This window comes from Spea bombifrons, chromosome 3 (genome assembly GCF_027358695.1).
Source record: "Spea bombifrons isolate aSpeBom1 chromosome 3, aSpeBom1.2.pri, whole genome shotgun sequence".
Classification (NCBI taxonomy): Eukaryota; Metazoa; Chordata; class Amphibia; order Anura; family Pelobatidae; genus Spea; species Spea bombifrons.
In genome coordinates this window covers 95,996,380-96,020,288 of record NC_071089.1, presented here as the reverse complement: position 1 = coordinate 96,020,288, position 23,909 = coordinate 95,996,380, and the positions used below count along the sequence as shown (strand labels likewise).

At 39.1% G+C, this 23,909-nt stretch overlaps 1 protein-coding gene across 2 annotated transcripts; it reads right to left on the bottom strand.

The window, feature by feature from the left end:
- Window positions 1-331: 331 nt before the first annotated feature.
- On the bottom strand, window positions 332-21,244 carry U2SURP (U2 snRNP associated SURP domain containing). 2 transcript variants are annotated; one of them, XM_053460672.1, is made up of 26 exons: window positions 21,138-21,244; window positions 16,990-17,091; window positions 16,160-16,274; window positions 15,561-15,697; window positions 14,464-14,531; window positions 14,213-14,307; window positions 13,671-13,703; window positions 13,497-13,579; window positions 13,161-13,326; window positions 12,656-12,867; window positions 11,612-11,655; window positions 9,696-9,800; window positions 8,718-8,788; window positions 8,045-8,204; window positions 7,491-7,653; window positions 7,184-7,263; window positions 6,758-6,845; window positions 6,453-6,584; window positions 5,821-5,977; window positions 5,593-5,688; window positions 5,423-5,489; window positions 4,715-4,874; window positions 4,265-4,375; window positions 2,703-2,815; window positions 1,839-2,024; window positions 332-725 (listed from the first exon to the last, which is right to left on the bottom strand). In XM_053460672.1, exons 1-26 carry the CDS (start codon window positions 21,180-21,182, stop codon window positions 587-589), a joined length of 2,928 nt encoding a protein of 975 aa, XP_053316647.1. In that variant the 5' UTR covers window positions 21,183-21,244; the 3' UTR covers window positions 332-586. The 2 variants fall into 2 exon arrangements, with proteins under 2 accessions (XP_053316647.1, XP_053316649.1); XM_053460674.1 differs by lacking the exons at window positions 11,612-11,655; window positions 13,161-13,326; window positions 13,497-13,579; ... (5 more) ...; window positions 16,990-17,091; window positions 21,138-21,244 and having other exon boundaries at window positions 12,656-12,862.
- Between the last annotated feature and the right edge of the window lie 2,665 nt (window positions 21,245-23,909).

Here is a 23,909-nt window from a genome sequence, read left to right as displayed (position 1 = left end):
TAATCCAATACTGGGGTGCTGATGTTTAGGTATTTGTGTGCCCTGTATGAAAAGGATGTTTGCTTGAATTTTGGGAGACAAATTGTCAAAATCCAGTCCTTAATAATCAGTTCAGATTTTATTTGAAATCTAACGCAAATTTCAAAGCTACAAAAAAAAAAAAAAAAAAAAAACCAAAAATTAAAACAAAAAAAAACCAAAACACGACTTCGCCACATCATAAAAACCAAAGCCATGTGAAAGGAAAAAAAATAAAAATACATTACGGTCAGCAGATCAGACACAGCCGTGATGGGTCTCCCAGCACAAAATTGTTTGGAAAAGGAGATAAGCCACACTGGACAAGTTTGTATTTTGTACAATATAAAACAGACAGCTCTACAGTTACTGTTTTGTATACACATGCATTCACAGAAAAAAAAAATTTGGAATGCTGTTTTTTAGGATTTTTTTAAACTTTTACTTATTTTTTTCCATTTTTTTTTTAAACATTGTTCAGGCACGGAAAGAAAAAAAAATAAATTTTCAGGAAATGACAATTAAAATAGCAAAAAAAAAATAAAAAAAAAAAAAATGGAACGTTCTGTCAGTGTTTGTTTTTCTTTGACTTCTTGTGAGACCTGTGAGGGGATCTGGACTGTGACCTTGATTTTTTCACCGACTTTTTTGGAGACCTAGACCGTGACCTTCGAGATCTTTTAGGTGTTCTTGACCCAGATGGCGACCTAATTGAAAAAATAAATCCCAGTTCAGATTTATGCAACTGAATATTTCAGCCTGATAACAGCTGCACTTAGGTTCTGATTTGTTTCCCTTTCTACAAAGAGCAATGACACTGAAAGCATCGATTACTGTTCTGTTGACTGGCATATCAAAATAAGAAAATGGTAATTCCTGAACTGTTCAAAGGATGCCAGTTTTGGTCAATCTGATGCAGATATTTATTTAAATCAAATGATCTTTGCAACTGTCAAAGTCCATATTAAAAATAATCCTTTTCAATACAATGGCTGATTACGTTTTAAAAAATACTCAGAAGTTAATTAAGAATGTCTAACTATGCTCTTGTGTGAACTCTTGACTTAAAAAGAAAATCTGGAAACATTTAAACCCACAAATTATTAGCATTATAAAGTTCTGAAGTTTAAACGCTTTTTATTAATGGTTACAATACAAACTTATATCCTAGGCACTAAACGTGGATTCTTCGAGATACATACTGAACACAAAACTAAATCCCTGAAGACAACAGAACCAGTGCACATTACCTCTAACCGCATGCAGACAATACATTTTCAAAACAGCATCATCTTTGTTGCAGCTAAATAACTGAACATAACCCCGATTACCCCCTTTCCTCTACAGACAGCACCCCATATGTCTCTTAAGGCTTTTTAAACTCCCATTTTTCTTCTTCTACTGGAAAATAGCCTGAAGACTTAATAACATCCAACAGTTATGTGAAAATTCTGCTCAGGAGATAGTTTATCAAGGGATGTCAAGACGATTTCCTGCCTGTTAGCGCTTGAGGGCTCAAAATCGTATAATTTCTCCTACTTAAGTGCTTTAAGGTATGATAAATGAAACAAGCTGCGTATATAACGCTCCCAATAACATTCCACTGAAGATATTTGTAAATTCTTGCAAAAAAGTATTTACATGAAATATTAGCGTGATGACAATTAAGGCACCTTCCAGTGTTACAACGGGGCCCGTTTATACTGTACCAATATACTACCTTCATCAATTCAGGTTTTTCTTCAACGTACATTTTTCATATTAGTTATTTAATTGCTAGTGGAGATTAGGATATATGTTTTTTTAATGTACAAGCTTACCTTTTGGCCTTTTTAGTAATGTCCCTGGGAGAGTCTTTATGAGATGATCTAGATCGAGAGCTCTCTTTATGGGACCTTTCTGATCTCTCTGATCTCTCTGACCTCTCTGACTTTGGTGAAGGAGACTTCGCCCGTCTGCTGCTGCTGCTGCGTGATGGACTAACAGACCCACTGTGACGTCTTTTTCTATAAGGGAAGAATACAAATTAGCACAAGGAACGCCAAAACTTTCAATCATGAACAAAGGGTTAGCAGATGAATCACCCAAATTTGGTGCTGTAACAACGCATCAGCAAGACAGACCAATTCATGGGGGGAAGAGTTAATGAACAGATGCATAACTTGTGCAAGAAATACTAAAGATTCTAAGTTTTCAAAAATGTTGACTGTGATGCACACCTAATAGTTTAAAGGAAAGTTGAAATTAAGCTACTGTCCTTCAGTATTTAATGTATATTAACCAGTTTGAGCACTTCCTGAATTTTTTTTTTTTTTTTTTTTAGTTTACCAACAGATCAATGGTAACCGAGCAAGAACACACAGTGAGAAAATAAAACACGCATGCATTAGGTTTGTCCCGGGGAAAGGAAGTCTTATTTGCATTACAGCTGCTGATACGAAAAAAAACAAACAAACACTGGTTTGCTAGTAAACACATAAAACATTTTACTGTACACACATGCCCTCGGCTGAGAACAGACAACATGCTAAAGGCACGACTCCTGAATGTGTACGACACTAATCACACGTAGTACCTGATCCATTTACCTCGGGATATTCTGTTGGGCTTACAGAGGGCAACGTAAATTAAAAAAAGTCAAATATAAACAAATGGAGGCCACAAACGTTTGTAAAATTAGGTACCTCTCTTTTCTGGTTGGAGTTACATCCTCTTTTTCTTTCTTGTCCTTTGAACGATAGTCAAACTTGTCCTTCTCTTTCTTATCTCTGTCTCTTTCTTGTTCTTTCTCTCTTTCCTGCAAGGGACATTAGTAAATAAATGTAAATAAACCTGGAGATTGTCGTAAAGCACATTACACAAAAGTAATGTTTATCCCAGGCCTCATATCTACACCCTACACGGTAAGTAATGTGCCACACACCAGATGGGTAAGCGAACAGAGTCGTAAGGGTTAAAGAACAGAAACATCATAATAGTAATAATAATAATTGCAGTAGAGTATGCATGAAACTTAGCTCAACGCTGCCCTCTTCAGGTGATGTTTAAGCAAAGACTCTCTGACATTACGTCTGACATTACGTTTACGTTAGTAAAAGAGGGGACTTAACGCTAACGAAAGGGAGCTGAAATGCAGGACCCCCCAAGCAATCACCAAAGGAGAATTTCTAATGCACAAATGTAATAGTTTAATTCATTTTAAAACTATATTAACCACACAGAGCTTAAAATCTAGGATGGAGCAGATCTGCTGAAAGCAAGAATTAGCATATAAATTCAAGCAGTGGCTGACTTGCCCAAACACATTCAATGGGGTTTATTCACTAAAGGGACAGTTAACACGAGTTATTTTTCTGTACATTATGAACAGCCAACCCCAGTGAGATCTCGGCACACCCTGTATAACGTATAGTGAAGTCTGCGAAAGTCTCTTTACACATTGAATTGTGCATTATACATGGTCAGCTCAGACCTACCTGCTGGGCAAACATGGTAGTGTTGGCTCTTTATAGCGAATAGTAAAGTAATGAATATACCCCATTGCGAACATACTGATAAACATCTGGGAAAACTATCACGCAAACATCGTTGCTTATCAAGCTAAAGTAAGTCTTTCAACACATTGGTGATTATGTATAAATAATTTGCAACAACGTGGTAATATTACATCAATTACGAGAGAAACATTTGTTGGTTGCCATGAAACAAAGGAACCATTGCACAAAATTTGAGTTGTTTTGAAATTTCAACAAGCAATGAGCATTTCATAGCAAATCAGCTCTGTAATCACCACCGGGCAGTTTACTCTACGAACACATTTCCATAACAGAGCATGTCTATCTTGAGGGATCATCTGGAAACTACAGAAAGAGGCTCTGGTTTCACAGATCGTTACTATTAGTGGAAAGACATAAGGGACCCAGATCCAGGTGGTTATCAGATAAATCATCAACCTACAAGTGAGCTTTTGTTACAGATAGCCTACACTTTCCCCTTGCCTTGAACGTTTCACATCTAAAATAATCTGATGCTCCAATAAACTAATTAAGTTTACACTTTTCCATTTGTCGAGTCCCTTGTATGAAGCAACATACACAGATCAGCCATGACATTATGACCGCCTGCCTAACATTGTGTAGGCCCCCTTTTGCAGGAATTAAACACCTGCCACTAAAATACGTGTCACAAGATCTTTGATTATCGAGGGTAACACAAACGTATTTATTTTTTTATTTGGTCACCATACCCTTTGAAGCAGCTTGTCCCGATAGTGTTCTACTTGCTCTTGTATGCTTTGCCCAGGTTTCTTTGGCCTTTTTCCAGACTCAATTTCATCTTGGAATTTCATTACTTTAAGCTGATGAAAAAAGGAGCAAATACAATTCTTTATTTCATTTTTTTCTCCCAGACATGCACTGCCAGATGGTCTACATAACATTCTTTGAATTTCTGATTGAATATCGAGCCAAACTAATATTCGTAAGTATTTTTTCGCATTAGAATAAGTGACATGAATTTAAATGCAGCATGAAGACAATCCCACAACGTTATAGTGTAACTACGAATGCACAGCAACTCCCTTCTGGTTAACTGCTTATATTTGTAAACATTCTCTTGCTTGGAAACATATCGGTGTAGGTTCGATGGGAAAACACTGAGGTTTAGGAAAATGTAACACAGTTATTTCATACTTTACCTCAATTTCCCTAAGTTTTGCACGCTTCTCTTCGCTCATTTCGGAGTACTTCATGGACTTTGAATCAGAGAGGTCGTCTCGGATTGGGTTGGAGTAATAATGCTGATCCTCTGACTTTGAGCTCTGTGTATCATCCTCCTCATCGCTTTCTTCCCCTTGGCTGTCGAAAAACCATGCAGATATTAGAAATACATATTCCTCATTGAGAGCATGTATTTTCCCCCCAAGTTTCACTGAATGCCATTGCCGCCGTAGCCCATATGACTTTTATAGTCGTGTGTAAGTAAGCAGCAATCTGCACCTGGACAAGATGGGGCTGTAGTAGCAGCGATTTGTCAGATAACAGAAGCCATTGATGAACTTACAGAGTTGATGAACTTAACTAAACAACAATGCTGTCAAGGGGCGTCCAAGCAGTGGCGCCAATAATGTAATAAGAAGCACATCATTACAAGTTGTGTCATAGTGGACATATGAGCAACATTATTTCAAGAGAAGAAATGTTAGAACAATTTAAAACTGGAGGGTCAGGGTTTTAGATGTGATGTAAGGATGTTTTACCTTACTGAGAGGGTGGTAGATAAGTGTGACAATATCCCAGCAGAAGTGGTAGAGACCAATACAGTGATGGGAATTTAAAAACACATAGGATATGCATAAAACTATGCTCATAGTTCAGAAATAAATGAAAAATATGAAATGTCTTACTTTGGGTTTTCATCTTCCTCAGACTCCTCTCGTTGGTCAAAAGCTTCCCACTTTGAAGTGGTCACAGCTAAAGAAACAATAGGACTTTGTAAGATTTTTTTTTTAATTTATTTTTAGATATTTTGTAAGAAAAAGAAGAAACAGCAAACTGCGTTTTATCTCTAGCAAACCTTGTGATTCCAGCTCAGCCTCATCTACTGCTTCCCATTTAGAGGGGGCCACTTTAAATATGGGCTCATTCTTCTTGGAGTCTTCTGAGATGTCCACTATATGAAAGAAAACAGAAGATTGAATACAATGCCAATGAAATCTGTATAAGAAACTAAAAAAGGGCTAAAAGATCATTACACGTGTTGCCCGCTTAAAAGTACACATTGTAATTTACTTATTCATCTTACATGGCACTCCATCCAAATCATCGTCAAGTGTCTTTATGGGAACACCATCGAGGTCATCGAGAGGAGCGCAATCAATTGGAATCCCATCAACATCCTCCAACAGAGCCCCATCCAATTCTTCCTCAATAGGAGCGCCATCCAGGTCATCTGGTACTTCCTAGGTGGAGTGAGGCGTGATTTGACCAAAGTATGTTCATCCACACGTGGATCATTTAGCAGTAACTGAGGAACCCCTCTTAACGCAACTATTGGGGGTACCCAGTGACTTAAGTTATCCCCTGATATAATACAGGGTTTTTTTTTATATTACATTTCAATTATAACAAACTCTGAAGTTTGTACTTACAATTCTGAGAATTAACACTTTATTGAATAAAAAAATAGCTCTGATTCTCTAGTATTTTATCAACAGACACTGGTTGTTTCTAATGAGCTAAATAAAACCTGAGGAGTTTAAAGCACATAAGACAATCTGCAAGTCCACAAGGGACACTGCTAGGCGCTCTCTAGCTGGTGCCACAGCTGTAATCTTAAACCGTGAAAATTACCAACTTTGAAAAGTTCTTGCGCAAAAAAAACACCAAACTGGCATGATCTAACATTTCAGTAGCATTCTGTTTCCATTACTCTACCATTAGTCTCACTTCCGGTTCTTTTTCTTCAACATTAACAAGTCCAAGGAAAATATTCTGTAACTTGATGAGATAAGGTTCTGGATAAATTGTCCAGTCTTCCCACGCTCGGAAACACGTCATAACACGTTGCTAAAGAGAAAAATCGAACAGGATATTCCTTAGGAAATGGCTAAATATTTACATTATTATAACTCTAAGCATTAAAAATATAAAAGGAAAAAACAAACTGCAATACGGTAGTTAGCAAACACCATGGCTGCATGACATTTATCTTCTACTAAACAAGGGATGCACCGACTTACCTTAAAGTTTTCGGACTGTAAGTGGCCTTGTATAGCTCTATAGGCTGCATTGAGATCAGCAAATATTTGGCATAACTTTGATTCAAAGCTGTATAAGAGAACAGGATATTAACTCATTAATTGCTTTTTCTAGAGACATGTTGCATAAAAGAAAGTTGCAAGAGAACAAGTTCGCAAAAGAGCCTGCGGCCAAGCCCATGTCTGACGGAACGTTTCCGCATGAAACACTCTGCTGGTACACATAGGGTTATGCCTGGGCTTTGGTGCTGGTAGAAAATGTATTATGGGCATGTTTATGGGCACAAAAAAACACAAACTAATTCAGGCAATAAATTGAATTAACAGCACATTGTTTTAAGGAGTCCTGTGGAAACAATTATGGAGAATCTTAACTTGCCTAGAATACTTTATTTCACAAATACTTACAATTTCCTGTAGTACGATGCATTTGCAACCTTAGCTGAAGAGTTGTACAACACGTCTGACACCAGATACAGCCTGGCAATCTACAAAACAGAGTATCAGGCAGGCATTCACTAAACTGACGACTTTGTATAAGGACTATACTTTCATTCAGACTCAACACAGTCAGCAGCTTTTATCATGGCAAAGAAAAATACACTTACTACTGTACATTTACAGTAATCTAAATCCTAACACACATTTTAGATATAAATCTAAGTAACTGGAATAAACATCACTCATCACGACTGTACACACTATGTAATCTTACTTTTTTAGGTAGAGGGGTTTTTAAGATAGACAGTGACTCTGTAATGCAGTCTACGATCTCTTCTGCAGCCTCGGCATGGTTGAGGCAGAACACCATCGCATCCCCAATGTCGTTCTTCCTTGGCGTTAACCCCCGTAAGATCTCCTCCAATTTGTCCCTCTGTCTAAAGAAGAGAGAGACAACATTTACCCAGTTTAATGCTACCCAGCTGCTTTTTGGTTTAATGAGAAAAATATTGACTTATTGTACAGTTTGACAAGCATTACAGATTATTATATCTTCAAGAATTGTAATAAAATATTAATTAGCATTTGGCTCGATGCTGCCTCTCAAGCAGAGTTTGGTAATGTCAATATGAACAGCCCACTAATTGTGTCAGCTTGCCAATGTATGTTCTGCTAATTCTAGAAGAGGACTTGGCTTTTGTTAGTTGGCCTAGAAATACATAAAACATCTTGTTACGTAGGCCATTACAAATAAGATGGTAAGATGCTTCAAAGGCAGATGTAATAGCTAAATTACCAGTTTCCTGAAGTGCACTATTATCCACTTACTCTTCTTTAAGGGATCCTTTTTTAATTGGCTCTTCTACAAAAGTCTCTGTTTCCTGCTCCTCAGTCATACCGTGCAAATAAGGATTCAATGGCGGAGGCCTCCAAAAGGAGCCATTCTTGAACATTCGGAAATCTTCAGTTCGCCATTTTGTTGGGGAATCTCCCTGCATGGTAAATAGCGAATGTGTAAATGACAATGTAGGTAATGATGGCAAAATACGCTTTTGAAAAATAAAAAAAACTTTGCAAGGGATTACCATGATTTAAAGGAATACGTATATTTGTTATGAAGTTCAAGCACATGAAAATGCAAAGTGAAGAAAAACATATTAGATAACCCATTCAAGTATTATTAAATCTCATGTAATAAATAATGGGTCTAGATTTCCATATTGGAGAGATGAGCATTGCTGTCTATTCAGTGGGGCAGCTTACTCCATCGCTCAACAAAACCCAGGTCACCACAGCCGGGGTCCCACCTGGGGGGTACGTGAACCAGCTCTAAACGGGGGGCTCGTGCCCAGAAAACGCAGAAGGCAGGAGTTCACAGTAGTAAGTAGAGCAACTCCTGTGTTTTGTGGCAACTGCTTGTGTAAGGTATTCATTGAGCCTTGCCTTAAAATAAACAAGCTACGTTAGGAGACAAACCCCACACAATTTTTATACAGAATACTTGCCTGTAATATCGAGTACAGTTTCCATCTGTAATATACGTGAGCTGGTGTTTGATTTTCAAATAAAAACCTGGGGGGAAAAAAACACCACAATTATATTAAAAGTATCGATAGATAGCTCAAGCTAAGGATAGTGAGTTAGTGAAAATACATATTGACACTTGGGTCTGATTCTGCAAAATGCCATTTCTTTTTCATCAGATTCATGGATTTTGCAGCCTGGTTTAAATTCAACCCACTGAAGGCCATCTAATCGCAAATGAAAATTACACGACGCACCCGGATTCTACTTCATTTTGCACTCCACCTCAATAATCTGTACGTAAAAACGAGCAGAACCCGAAATGAACCCCCCACAACCCTATAGACTTAATATTACACCCACAAAAGCATCAAGTTCACCCTTTCAATGTAAAAGCATGTCCAGCATCTGAATTTTCCTGCGTCAGCTCTGGAGTAATGATGCTCAGAGCGAGCGCCAATTCATCTTCATTTTTTAATTCCCTAACCAAATGATAGATGTCACTGTTGACACTGCTAAATGCAAAGAGAAGATGAAGAGTAGAGGAGCGGGAGTGTCTGTCCAGACCCTACCTGGATCCTATATCAAAAGTATAGGGAGTGCAGCCCATAAGATCATGGGTTACACAAGATATCCCCAGTGGTTCCTCTAGTCATGTTCTAGGAGCAGGGCAGAATTTTGTGAATGTGAATATATATATATATATATATATATATATATATATATATATATATATATATATATATATATATATATATATATATATATATAAATAAATAAAATTTACAGGCCCTATTAGTGCTAGTAAAAATACGGAAAAGGGGTATTCTGGATTTACAGACCAACGTGGTAAAAATTACAAAAAAAAAACAAAAAACAAAAGACACCACAAAAAACACCTGACCTTCAAGAAAACGTAGTTTTTTTTAAAAAATTTAATTTGCGCAGTACTTACCGGAACATCGGATTGTTGATTTCTCGGTTCATAATCATAGCTTCAAACATTGGGCCTTCACGCACCACAAATTCGATCATTCGATGGATCAGAGCAAGTAAATTCCTACAACGACAATACAGTTAAAGAAAATGTATTCAGACCCTACCTACTTAGCGGTCTTCCTCTTAACACACCTATACTGATCACTAGTGGAAATGCTGCACGGCAGTATGAAACTACTGCTTATATTTATATAAAAAAAAAAAAAATGTAAAACCAGACAAAATGTGATGTTCCTACAGAATTAAAGGGATTGACAAAATTAGGTCATAGCAAACAGACCAATGTGTCCTCTAACAGGGATGTATAGCATGGTTTGCAAATCTGTAATAAAATAATTTAACACTATACTTTAAAATGGGGTGGGGGATTTAAAACAGAAGCCAAATGATGCCATGCCATCTGCTTTAAAATTTACAACTGCGGCTAAGTGAGATTATAAAGGAATCAAGATTTTGAAGGCTGCAGACCAGAGTTTAACGGTGGTCCTTAAGAACTCTTAACACCGCGATTTCCTCGGCTAAACAGGAGGTAGTAATGGTATTAAGAACCAACATCTACAAACTGGTCTATGTTATGAAATCTTAAGAGCATCATTTTTCTTGGGTAGTTAAGTCTGGTGTATGAACAAGTAGTTAAAAAACTGTTTTACATGTTACGAGAAGTATAACAGCAGAAGGCCAACAGAATCAGAAGTTTAATCACAAACTAAAACTTTGGTGTTGATTGTACCAGATCGTGGGATTCTTGTAACAAAAAGTCAAGACGATATCATCACAAATACGACTAACCCAGTAATTACACCCTTGTGAGCTTCTGGCTTAATTATGGAACTATACAGTTAATAGAAACAAAAATATCCTATAACAGAACCTTTAGGTGTATATTAATATAATCTAACTAATCGTGCTGCACAGTTATATATGTACTTGCACAACTAAGTTATGGAATTTCCGGGAGTTCTACACTGATAAATAGCTTCCTTTTTTTTAGGGGGCATTTAAATGCAAGAATTCAGTGTAGTACAAATGGATGTTCATCAAAAGTGCATTAGTTTACAAAAAAAATATATATATAAGTGAAAAATTGGCCAGAAATTATGTTTGAATTATAACAACAACTACATTTATTGGAGCCGATCGTACCAATGTCTGGTCAAAATACTTTCCCAATCCATCCCTTGATGTTTTCCTGGTCCCCCGCTGCCGCAGACAGTTCAGCTGTGGTGCTGCTCACCAAGGCCAATGTCAAAGCTCAATGGGAATTTTAGTTTTTGGGGGTTTTTTGTTTTAAAGAAAGGCTGTCTTTGTCTTGAAGAAAAGTCTGTGCTTGACTGAGCAATACATGACCTTATCCATCTAAACACACACACATGAATACTTTCATAACTTAAGCAGGCGATAAACCGGTTGCCAAGCACACGTTAACAGATCTGCTATTAAGGATGGCCCTACAGTTTAAAGCAAGGGCCCATATTTGATACAAGTGGATGTGTTGCTTAATAAGCACAATTTCTGCACTTGGATGATTAAAATGCAAACATATCTGTTCAGAATCCAGAAGACCTCCTCCCACCCTTAGTCCTAACCATACAGTGTCGTAGAGGTGAGGAACAGGTCGATGAGAGGGAAGAAGCCCACACAGAGAAAAATGGAGATGTTACCCGTATTCAAGCAAAGAAGAAGTAGAACCACAACCTCGGCCTTTTAATAAGTGTACCTCGAATTCGGGGCTAATAACTAGTAGAGAATCTGCTGAACAGTTGCTCAGAAAAGCTGCAGCCACCCCTTCAAGACCACCAGCCAATTGTTCAAAGTTCCGAAGGGGATATTTTCTAAATTCATATGAGTAATAATAAAGAAAAAAAAATGTACCTTTCTGTTGGGATAACCACTTTGACTATGGCTTGCGACAGAGTCTGTATATGAAGTCACATCAGATAATAAACATAGAATATGTGAGTATTGTTAACAAATAACAAGCAAAAATATACATAAGCATAAAAACACTAAACATCTGGCACAAGTTTGTTTTTTCTGTCATGTCATACACAAAAAAACTGAACAGTGTATAAAGTGCGTGTAATAGGATATTTACTGAGTGATATATAAAAATAAAAAAAAAATATATAAAAATCATAATGCACATCAAGGCACCGATTAGGTACTACACCGGAAATGAATACGGTACGCCGGATTTACTGAGCTCTAGCTCGGCGCCCCCGCAAGGTCTAATATGAATGAATTATAAAACTAATGCCTTGCGCTAAGTAGGAATTTTAAAGGAGACATGTTGGGGTTTTTGGGAAAATAGATGACTGACGGGGTTAAAAAACAAACGTTCAGCTTAAACATAAGCAGAGGCTTACTACTGATTGTCAAGGAGAAGTTTCAGTTTACCACAACATATCCCCTTTAAAAGTCAGCATTATCTACAGACAGACATTTTGCGTTCAATCATGTATTCATACTGAATGCACCACAGGGGTCTTCTCATTCTCAGATACAACATTTGGGGCATACCCGTTATATAGTTTTGTATAGTGATTGAATTAAAGTTAACTAAGTGCCAGAGGGGTGTGCAACTCAAGAGGCTATTAAAAATGTAAAGAAAGCTAGTAACGTTTTCTAATATGTCAACTGCCAAGGTAGGCCCAAAGCCCTGCTTTACTAATATATCATAACATTATATTAACAATGTGTATATACATAGCTATCCCAAGATTGTTATGCGGGCATAAAACAAAAAACACTCAAGGCCCTGAATTACACAGTAATACATGTGAATGTGCATGCATTAAAATTAAATGAGGATAGCCTCGTCCTATGTATGAATTATACAGTTCACATTGACAGAAATTGGGCTATAATCCCGCTGAAATACTCCACCACAGAACTAGGTTCAGTTTCTTTAATTACCTTCTCAAAATCCTCCTTATTTTTTGGCGGTGGCAGCATAGGAGCATTAGGGTTCTTGAGTCGTTCTCTTGGTTGGGCATTAAAAGGAAGACCAGAAGGAGGGGGTGGCAAAGTGTGTTCCATCATAGACGGAGGAATATATATTGGGTGAGGAGGGATAGGGACAGCTTTTCCCCATCCCAACTTCATTTCAAATGACATAACCATTTTTCCTTGGGGGGGAAAAAAATCAAAATGTGTAAACGTAAAGACTTGAGATACGGTCCGTATTAAATTTAGAGATAAATGTCACCTCTAACAATCCAACAATATAGAACAAGAGCAGACAATCAGAAAAGGATCAGACATACAGAGTACACGAACATACATTCTTCTCTAGCAGGGGTGTCAAGCCAAATGCTTAGAGTTTCACAAAAAAAAGTGTTACATACAATGAACTATCAGACACATAAACCATGACTGGGGAGAAAAAAAAACCCAAAACTACAGAACACTTTATTTTTACCATTTAGGTTTTTCAAAGCTCGTTCTGCGTCTCTTCTGTTCATAAACGCAACAAAACCACAATTCCTCTCGCGTGCCCTCTCCTCATCTGTTCGTGGCCACATAATTTTGACACTGGCCAGTGGCCCAAATCGACCAAATTCCTGGCACAGCATTTCTTCGTTCATCTGAGGAGAGGAAATTGAAAACATGAGATCCGCTGGGCATTTAAAGACAATTAACATCATTATAAGGCAGTGGCACAAGAATACCCGTGATCTTTATGAGTTACAATGGAGAGCGAGAAACGGAACGAGAAATCATTGGAAAAGCAATCCTATTTAACATTGATGATTACCTGAGGGTTGATGTTCCCAAGGTACAAGTTTGTAGTGCTTGGATCACCAACATCATGTGACCCAGGAGCATAATCGTCAAGAGCTAAACAAAGGAAACCAAAATGTTAACGGGCCACAATCCAAAGACGGGTCTTTATATGTTGTCGAGAAAAACAAACAAGAACATTTGTTACCAGAGGATCTGTTCCGTCTTGACGGAGTATCCGCTAGAATGAAAGGGAAGAAGAAAAAAAATGTGTTAGTTGAAAGCTGTAACTTCAATGGAAGCTTCTTGATACAATGCAGCATTAATGTCTGTACTGGTAGTCTTATATTCATGAAATGCTAAATTAAACGCTGAGCCGATAACTGGTGTGGAAAGATAGTCGCCAACACCAGCATGGTTATCCTGCATTTAATTTTATGGCTCTTATACAATACAAGAGCACAAAGTTTATAGATCAATGCAGGAAATGATTTTAAGCAGGGGTAGTTTTAAAGTAACAAACCTCTACATTTCCATCTTACAATTTGGATTTCTGCATTAAATATATTTGTGTGCAATTACACACACTAATTATATATATATATATATATATATATATATATATATATATATATATACACACACACACACAGAAAAACATGAATATGAATTGTATACATGTGTAAACATACACCTGTATTCATAGCCATATAAACACATGCATGTGAACTAGAGAAATATATTACTTACTTGTGCGTCGCTGACCATCCCCCTCTGCTTGAGGGGGTTCAAATCTACTCATTCTGCCTTTCGTTTTGTGCCGTTCATCCCTCTCCTCCTGTATTCTACAAGGAGCATGTCAAATGTTAACACGTGCTTCACAGATTAATACTGAATAAAAAGAACACGTTTGTGATAGCTATTTACAACGTGCAGTGAAATAAAAACGCACGCTAGACCCGATACGCTCCCTTTATATATTTGAAAATCATTATACTTACTGTTTCAGCTCTTCTTTGAAAAGTTCCAAGTTGCTTTTCTTCTTTTCTTTCTCCCCTTTTTTCAAAGGCTGACATTTACAGACAGAGAAACAGAATATCACACACATATCTATGTACATGCACCCACATAAAGCAAATTCCAAAGAAACTGGTTGTGATCTGGGCAATATCTGCTGGGGCTTTTCAGTAATATGAAGTCCCAAAAAATACAAAAATGAAGCATGAGCTTTTCATCTAAAAAAAAAAACTGCTCCTTTTTAAAGAATAATGACAGTTTTCAATTATTTCAGCATTCATTGAACAACTAGACTTGGGTGATTTGAGAAGCCTTTTCATTTTTTCTCTTTAAGACTTCATTAAACTCTATATTATAGTAATACGGCAAATGGCTCAATGTACAGAATGTAAAAACACACACTAGGATATTTAATGGCAAACTTTGGGGGGGGGGGCTTTTAGTAGCACACTGATGTGTACACAAAGGCTGTTAAGGACCACTGCAGAATGTTGTGACCACTTCTCCACGGTGTCGTCTTTTCCAGTGTAGGATCCAGATAGGTGGGTGGCAGTCACATGATCATTGTAATCAACCAATTAAAAGCTTATATGCATTTGCTTTGCCTATAGATTTACTTCTCTCCCTGACTCATGCTCATGGAGAAACAGATGGTTTGGATGGTACAAATTTTTTTTTTTTTTTTAATATAAAATAAGTGTCTTTCCAAACATTAACTTCTCGATCACCTGTCCCAAGAAATAGTTAATCTTTTATTGCAACTTTATTTCTGGAGGTTTAGAGGGGATAGTGTTAGTTTGCACGTGAATAGACTTTTCAGAAATATCCAAAGAATCAACATAAATATGGTGTCTATTAAATTTTGCATTTTACCCACTTTCTAAAGACCCCTTAAAATAGATTAAGATATATGACTTGGAATATGGAGTTCCGTGAAGTTATTTAAAAACAAGTCCCATGAGTGGCGGCAACCTCTTTTGGAATTTATATATATAATTATACACATACATATACAGAAACCCTCCAACCTGAATGTAGAATACGCATCTTTAGGAAAGAAAGGCTGCCTTTTATGGCTTACCGGTTTTTTAGGCTCCACGAGTAGCAGAGGTTGGGGAGGGGGTTGCGGTCTTTCACTGCTAGGCTGCGGAGTTTTTGGCTCAATAAACTTTGCAGGCTTGTACAGTTTGCCTTTCTTTTCATCTGCTTCACTCTCCTCTGTTAAAAGAATGAAATAAAAATATGCAATATTGGAATAATAGCAAGATGTAATAATTGAAACCGGTAGCTTAATATAATTTAGACATTTTGCGTAATATTAATGACCTTTTATACATAGGTAAATCGATGTAGTGTTTCTCAAACAGAGACAAGAATAAAAACTCCACCAAACCACAGATATTAAAGGTGATTTTTGGGGTAAAATCACAGACAGACTAGGTAACGCTTACATTTGCATAAAATGTCCATTGTGCACATATACTTTTAAATGAACACAAAAAAGTAAATGAGAAAACCATGTATGTTTCAAAGTGTTTAAAGTTGCTTTCCCGTGGCTGGCAAACAGAGAGGCGCACGATAAAACACCTCTAGTGTGTTCTCTTACAAACGACTATTGACTACGTGGAAAGTATGTTATTGTGACTTAGTGGTAACAGAAGGAAAGTCAGAAGCAGTTACCTTTCGTGGCGTTGACAATTCCTCCTCTGACAAACGTTTTCACTTTGCTGACATCACCTCCCTCGAAGGCCGCTAGGAATTCTTCATATATCTCTGCAGCTGCTTTCTCATCTTCCTGTGCATTAAAAACAAACCTGTTTAATACTGGAGACCAGAATTCAGGCCAAACAACTCTACAGTTAACTCCCAATCACAATGTTCTAATCATACTGCCAAAAAAAAATCATAACACTGATCATATTGCCAAAATCATTATTTCGAAGTGAATCGTGCCATTAAATTCCAGAGCTGTAAAACCGCCTAAACCGGGGCACGGGATGTAGATATAATGTTTTGTAAGTATAACTGTGTAAAATAGTTCTCATTTTCATTAGCCATGGGCCAACATTCTCTGCCTATATGTTTTACAGTTTCACCATACTAACAGGACCAATACCCCGATTGCCTTTAAATAGCGTTTACTGGGTGTGCCCTGACATCTTGCTTTATTGTACGTACATTTCTGCAGGTTCTGACCAAACACCTTCAGGTGCCTTATTTATATTGTCCACAAAAGGCTTTCAATCGCTTGAGTCTCACGGATTAAAATGTGGTGCAATCCCACTGATCCAGCTCCTTGGTAGGAAATCTAACCATGACTCGCGTAACTTGAGATACTTTGACATAGCGGGGAGCTAAGCAATATGTGGCCGAATAATGGGACCGAATCCTTAATATTTATGCAGATAGGCAAGTATTTCCTGGGTGTGCACCGATTGCTTGATTTAGTGTATGTCTTAGCATCAAAACACAAGAAGGAGGGAATTTAGTTTCAAATAATATTTATTTACCTTCTTTTTGAGTTCTTCTTGCTCCTTTTTACTTAAAGTTCTTTTTGCAGTGCTCATCTTGCCAATACTAAAGGCTTTCAGTTTACTTTCCAAGAGCGGTTGCTGTGGAGGAAACAATGTAAATAAAAATCATTACGGTCATTGAAATGTTGATACAAGAGTGCATATTATAAATGCCCCGGAGGCACTGAATTCAGCTATGCAAAAGGCCAAATAGTGCTTTTCACTACAATAGCAGTGATTGTCCACAATAAAAAAAGAAACCTGTATTCCTACTGTAAAAACGGCCAGTGCCACAAAAACAACATAAGGCTAGCGGAATGACAATTTATCGTGGATTCTCATTTGTTGACTATGTAGCATAACATACAAATAAAAAAATATATGCACCTAGTGTCATATAGGGGATACGAAATGTATATAAAGAACAGCAGTGTGTGTATGTGAAGACTAAAAATGAACCGACTATTTACAGCGATTATTACTGAAAAGGCAAGCGTGGATTCCATGGAAACCAAAAGGCATGAATTTATGGTAATATAACATAAAAGCTATCGGCGGCCTATAGACATAGATGACAAAAATAGCAACAGCAAACGTGATAGGTTTTATTCTGGTTTACAGCAGGAATTCGACGATTCACTGCGGCCCCTTGAATGAGAATGTATGTACGGAGATAGAAGTAGTATAAATGCGGCTCTCAAGGAAACATTTCAGCACAGGACACCTCTCCTCCTTATCCCAAACATAGGGATGTTCTTAAAAAGTTAGACATCAACCTAAATGGAAATGATATCATTCACAAATATATATTTAAATGATGTAGGCATCCTATGCTTTAGTTGGCGTTGTCTAAAAAAGTGATTCTGTGCCCTTCACCTAGCTGTAAAACTAATCTATACGGCGTTGACGGCCACTAGAAACAAATTATTGCTGAGCCTATCCATGGCCGGGGATACGGCGACGTGTTTTGACGTTTAGCATAGCTTTTGTCAGGGGATGTGCACATCATGGCTGGGAAAAGAACAGTGGATCGTATCTTCAACGGCCCCTTACTTTTATCTTACGCAGCCGGATAACTGAAGTTCCCCCGGTGCATTCCCAGACAGAATCCACCCATGGGCTTTTGTGAGATAGTTAAGTACAAAACAGGAAACAATCTACAGAACTAAACCAGCATAGGACACGGCTTTAACTGCACACTGTTTGCTAGCAGTCCTTTGCCCCAGATATAGCTACGCTTCACTGATTTAAACACCAACAGCTTTATAAGTCATACATAAGCAGCCCTGCGTTCCTGATAAGTACTGGAGCTAATTGTTCATGGACTCCAACGCATTTTACTTCATGAAACTCTACGCAGGAATTCTGTCACTGAAGTTCAGTCTCATTTAGCCCCTCCCCTCATTTAGCCCCTCCCCCAGCTGCCTCCACTGAGAGCACGGAGCATACAGAGGAATGCTTCTTGTGCATGCTTGGTATCCTTGTGCAGCTACTTGAGGAAACGGAATTTGTATGAAAGTGAATCGTGACTGACAAATATCACTTGAGAAACTATTAGCATGATTTGTATTTGGTTTCTAAAAATAAAAATCTTTTTACTCATTTGACCAGGACCTACCCTATGTTTGGATTCTGAGCCAAGACTGTTATGTGATGTACAACTCCATGCACAGAGCCGTGGAATACGGTGCTTTATATAAACGAATGCCAAATACCTGGTAAGAGGGAAACTCGGTATTCCCAACAGTCAGGGTCACGGCTGTGAAAAGTACACGGCCGCTGTCTATCCTTTTCACATATGGGAGATGACAGACAGCTTGTTTGAGCAGGGCCCTCCTCACTTTTTTCTGTAAGTCTAATTTTTACGTTATATACGACTTGCAATGTCTCGTTTGCCCATTGTACAGCGCTGCAATATATGATGGCGCTATATAAAAACAGTAAAGAACATATTAAGTAACCCTGCACACGAGTGAGTGCATCATCCAACGGACACGTGCAAGGAAGGAGAGAGAAAAGCGTGGATACGTCGCCCTGCACTGAAATGTGGAGATGCAATGTACCGCTGACATCTTAAAACACAACAACTCTTCAAAAACATTGGTGTGTTCCTTTCTTGCACACACACACACACATTATATATATGTATTCTGCAAAGGCAATGGAGGCACCCAACCATAAGACGTGGCAAACACAAGACATTATATATAACCACTAGAATGATTTCCTTTAGGATATCTAACTAGTAAATAACATAAGTGGTGAAACTCAACATTAAATTACTGCAGTTGCCATAGCAACAGCGCCGTCTACTATGCATAAGACTTGCTGTTTGGCACAACTCTCTTTGAAGTGGATTCACCAAAAGCACTGATTGTTTCAACACTCACTTCACTACTCCTTATAAAGGGACGACAACGGAGAGTATCCACCGCTCAGAGGGCCGGGCTGGCTCAGCAGTATGAATGATTCAATGGGGGGGGGGGGGTAATTATGTATTATACAGGGCCTGTAAACAATGCTCGCTGAAACACAAGAATATTAGACAAGAAGGGCTGAGCTGGCCCCGTATATCGCATAATGTGTAAATCTCACTTTACTATGCTTTATACAGGGCCGGACACGTAGCAGAAGCTCATTGGTGTGTGCAGTCATAAAGAGATAGATCAATGAGCTGGAACACCACAGTCCTACAAACACTCCCCTTAGTGAATAGATCCCAAAGTGTAACCTATGCATACAATCATTAGCCCCAGAGGTACCCAATACCAGAAGCACAGAGCTTCCCACGATTACAGCACAGACTATACTGCAAGTAAACTGCGCCTACATTTCAAGCCACTCCATCACTTTCTAAAATCGCAACCCATCTCAGGAGCTTCTTGGGTGACGAGCGGCCAACACGATGCCCTCGGACATCCCTGTAAATGGAAACCAGCACCAGGCATACGGAAATAGCAGCGCAGAATATATCCTCGCGTGTGGAGTTACGCATCGGCTACAAGAAAATGCCCAAACGCGTTTCACTCCGACCTCAGCGTCCATCTCACCGAAAAATAAAAAGATTGCTGGATTTATCTCTGTAAAACATAAAAGCAATCCAACCGGCGGAGGAAAAGTTTTACGGACTCCGCTCTGCAATGTATTAGGCGTAGAGAGTCCTTTATGTTAACGCACCGGCCGTCTAATACCGATTATTCTCGCTTGCCCAATAATATAGGGATTTAACCCAAAATATATGCAGGAATCTCAATTAGAAGGAAAACGCACAATACAGTGGATGCCTGCAGGTGGTAAGAATTATACATGGCATTAGATTATACATATACTATACATTTCCATTACAAAATAGGATTGTGAAAAGGTGTACTTTAGTGTCCCAGATCATGGTCACAATGACTTTGTATACAGAGAGGTATAATCTAGATTGTAAACTCCTTTGAGCAGGGCCCACATCACCTTTTATGTCTAAACTATTATGCGATAACTATATTTGTTATACCTTGATCAGCCATTATACTGCAGCGTTACAACATATATAATAATCTGCCCCCGTAATACAGTTCTAACCATACAATACATCCGAGGAGCGAAAGTAATGGATGCTTCCGGGGCTTTCAACTGACATAGGTGGGCTTTAATGCAGGGCTCATGCACAGTGCATATATTTATATAACATCCCTGCTTGACCAAAGGTGAAACCGTGTAGTGTGCTCAGTGTCGAAACCATGAAGCAGAGTGAAGGCGAACGCCCCTTAGATGCGCTTTGACTGTTATGAGCACGGTCGTTCACAAATATGGTGAATAAAAGGTTAACCGAACCGGTTACCGCTTCTACTGCGGGTTATACGCGAATGCTTCATGGGGGTGACTCCATGAACGTGCAGCGGTGTCCCATACACTCGTACAAGCTTACGGTGCCTTTATTGATTGTAATGGCTGGCCTGCTCGGGCCCTTTCAGACCCGGGACACCGTGTGGTGGAGCATCGGCAGAGCAGGCCCAGGCTCCTGCGCACCTATGTAAAGGCCGTTCCAGGCAGCCTCTCACCAACAAACGCTAAACAGTCGTTGCCTCCATATCATCAAGTCAGCAGCGACACCACGTTACATGAGGCCGGACCCTGCGGCTGAACGGGGAGCTCACCTTAGATCCCGCTCTCTGCGAACTGCTAGACATCTTGTCCGCCATCTTGCGTCTCTCCCACTGAAGGCTAGTTAATCGAGAACCGAGCGGAAAGCGCAGAAGGAGCCTTAGCGGCAGCGGGCAGGTCAGGAAATTGATAACCGATCAGCTGAGCGCTCTTTGGGATGTGGCCAACATGGCACACTATTGGCTGGGATTTCTCCACTTCCTGCAAAGTTAAATACCTCAGTTACACGAGTGGATTAGCATTGCCTGTTCCCAGTTATACATTCCAGTACATGGGCACTAGCCAGGAAAATAAACTGATAGGAACACATTGCTCGGAATGTGGCTGTCTTGTATTTTGGCACCCATTCCAGGAATTTAAAATGATTGCAGACATTTTATGCATTAGGTTATGACACGCTGTATACTGTAGTAAGCCATTTAGGAGCACATTTTGCGCTGTTTAAATAGGAAGTGGTGAGTGTGGCTGTTGGGGTACTGTGAGCGGCTGGGGGGATATACATATTCTGTATTGCACGCATATCCATACTTTCTGACACAATTACACACGTTTCCATAAATAAAAAAAAAACAAGTCTCTTGGAAATCTACCACACTCCCTTTTTTTGGGGGGTCTTCCTAAACCAGTGTGAGATACCTACAGTCATACGATGCATAAAGCATCGAGTCTCAGACAAGACCAAGGACCCATTGAGAGCTGAGTCTTCATATCAGGAAATATTTGTTGTCTACAAGGGCCGAATGGTTCAATTGGTCTCCCTCTTTTCTAGGCGTTCTGGATGTTTGCTGAGTGTACTAGAGTCCTAGATTCACAATAATAGGTATAGAAACGGCCGAAGATGTATTTGCTAATTGAACTTTGTAATTAAAACACTTTGGGCTTCTTCTAAAAGTCTTGCCCGGTATCAACAATAACTATCGATATGCTGTTTATCACATAAATTGTTGATAAAGCAGAGGGCAGGCTAGCCGGGGAAGCAATTGCCCCCTTGGGGCTGGTCCTATTTCTCTAAATATGGCTGGCCCGAGGCCCAAGTCAAGTCACTTAACATTATGTGATTAGTAGCGCAGGTAAGTGAGCGTCACAATAAGTGTATGTGGGTTAGTGTTTAACACCCCCAAACTTCTACCCCTGGCGAATTGGGACCCCAGGGGGCAGATATGTGAAGGTAGAGTGTCACTCAAACTGCGCAGTATGCATTCTCCATGTCCCATGCTCTTCAGGTGTCTCATGCTCTTCATGGCAAAGCTAATAACCCCCATAGACTTTCATTAGAATGTCCAGCTGAGTGATTAGGACCTAGCAATTCTATTTTTTTCCACGGGCAGTATCATACAGAGTCAGTGTGTTTGTGTAGTAGACTGGGTTTCACTTCTTCGAGAGCTATATACCGCTCTATAACGGCATATACTGTTGTACTCAAAAGTTTGCATACCCTGGTAGAAATTGCGAAATGTTGGCATTGGCTTTGAAAATATGACTGATCATGCACAGAACTGTCTTTTATTTAAGGCTAGTGACCTTATGAAGCCATTTATTATCACATAGTTGTCTGGCTCCTTTTTAAATCATAATGATCAAAAGTTTACATACCCTTGAATGTTTGACCTTGTTACTAACACACAAGGTGACACGCACACAGGTTAAAATGGCAATCACTTATAAAGAAGTGGAGAATTTGGGGAAGAATTGTTCGGGATACAAAGAAAAACCCACAGGTAACCTCAGGAGAAATACAGGCTGCTCTGGAAAAAGATGGTGTGTTTTTTTCAAGGAGCACAATGCGACGATACTTGAACAAAAAGAGCAGCATGGTCGAGTTGCCAGAAAGAAGCCTTTACTGCGCCAACGCCACAAAAAAGCCCGGTTACGATATGCCCGACAACACCTTGACATGCTTCTGGCACACGATAACAAGAAGTGGCAAGACCAAAATAGAGCTTTATGGTCACAGCTATAAGCGCTGCGTTTGGAGAGGGGTCAACAAGGATATCATCCCCACTGTGAAGCATGGTGGTGGCTCACTGATGTTTTTTTTTGGGGGGGGGCTCTAACGGCACAGGGAATCTTGTGGCAAGGTGAATGCAGCATGTTATCAGAAAATACTGGCAGACAATTTGCATTCTTCCACACGAAAGCTGCGCATGGGCGCTCTTGGACTTTCCAGCATGACAATGACCCTAAACACAAGGCCAGGTTGACCCCCTAGTAATAACAGCAGAAAAAAGGTGAAGGTTCTGAAGTAACCATCACAGTGTCCTGACCTTAACATCACCGTGCCACTATGGGGAGATCTCAAATGTGCGGTTCGTATAAGACGACCAAAGACTGAAGAATGGGCAGCTATCCCACGTGCAAGAATTTAGGGCCTCATAGACAACTATTACAAAAGACTGCATGCTGGCATTGATGCTAAAGGGGGCAATGATAGTATTAAGAACAGGGGTCATTTCATTTTTTTTCTGGAGGTAATTATATCAGGTGCAGTGAGATGTATTTTGAGGATCACATCTCCTGCAGGGCACATATCTGGGGGGTGGGGTATGAAGGATTCTACATTTTCAAAACAGACAACATGAAAACTTAAAGAGACCATGCAGTTATGTTATGCATTAAAGTGCATCTAATGGCTGGAGTGTCCCTTTAATTGTGTTTAATTGTGATCTAATATATGGTGCAGTATTCTGATTTACCACGAGAGGGCAGACTAACACCAGGATGGTTTCATTTTATGTATTAGCCTGACTCCAATGATATAAATGTGG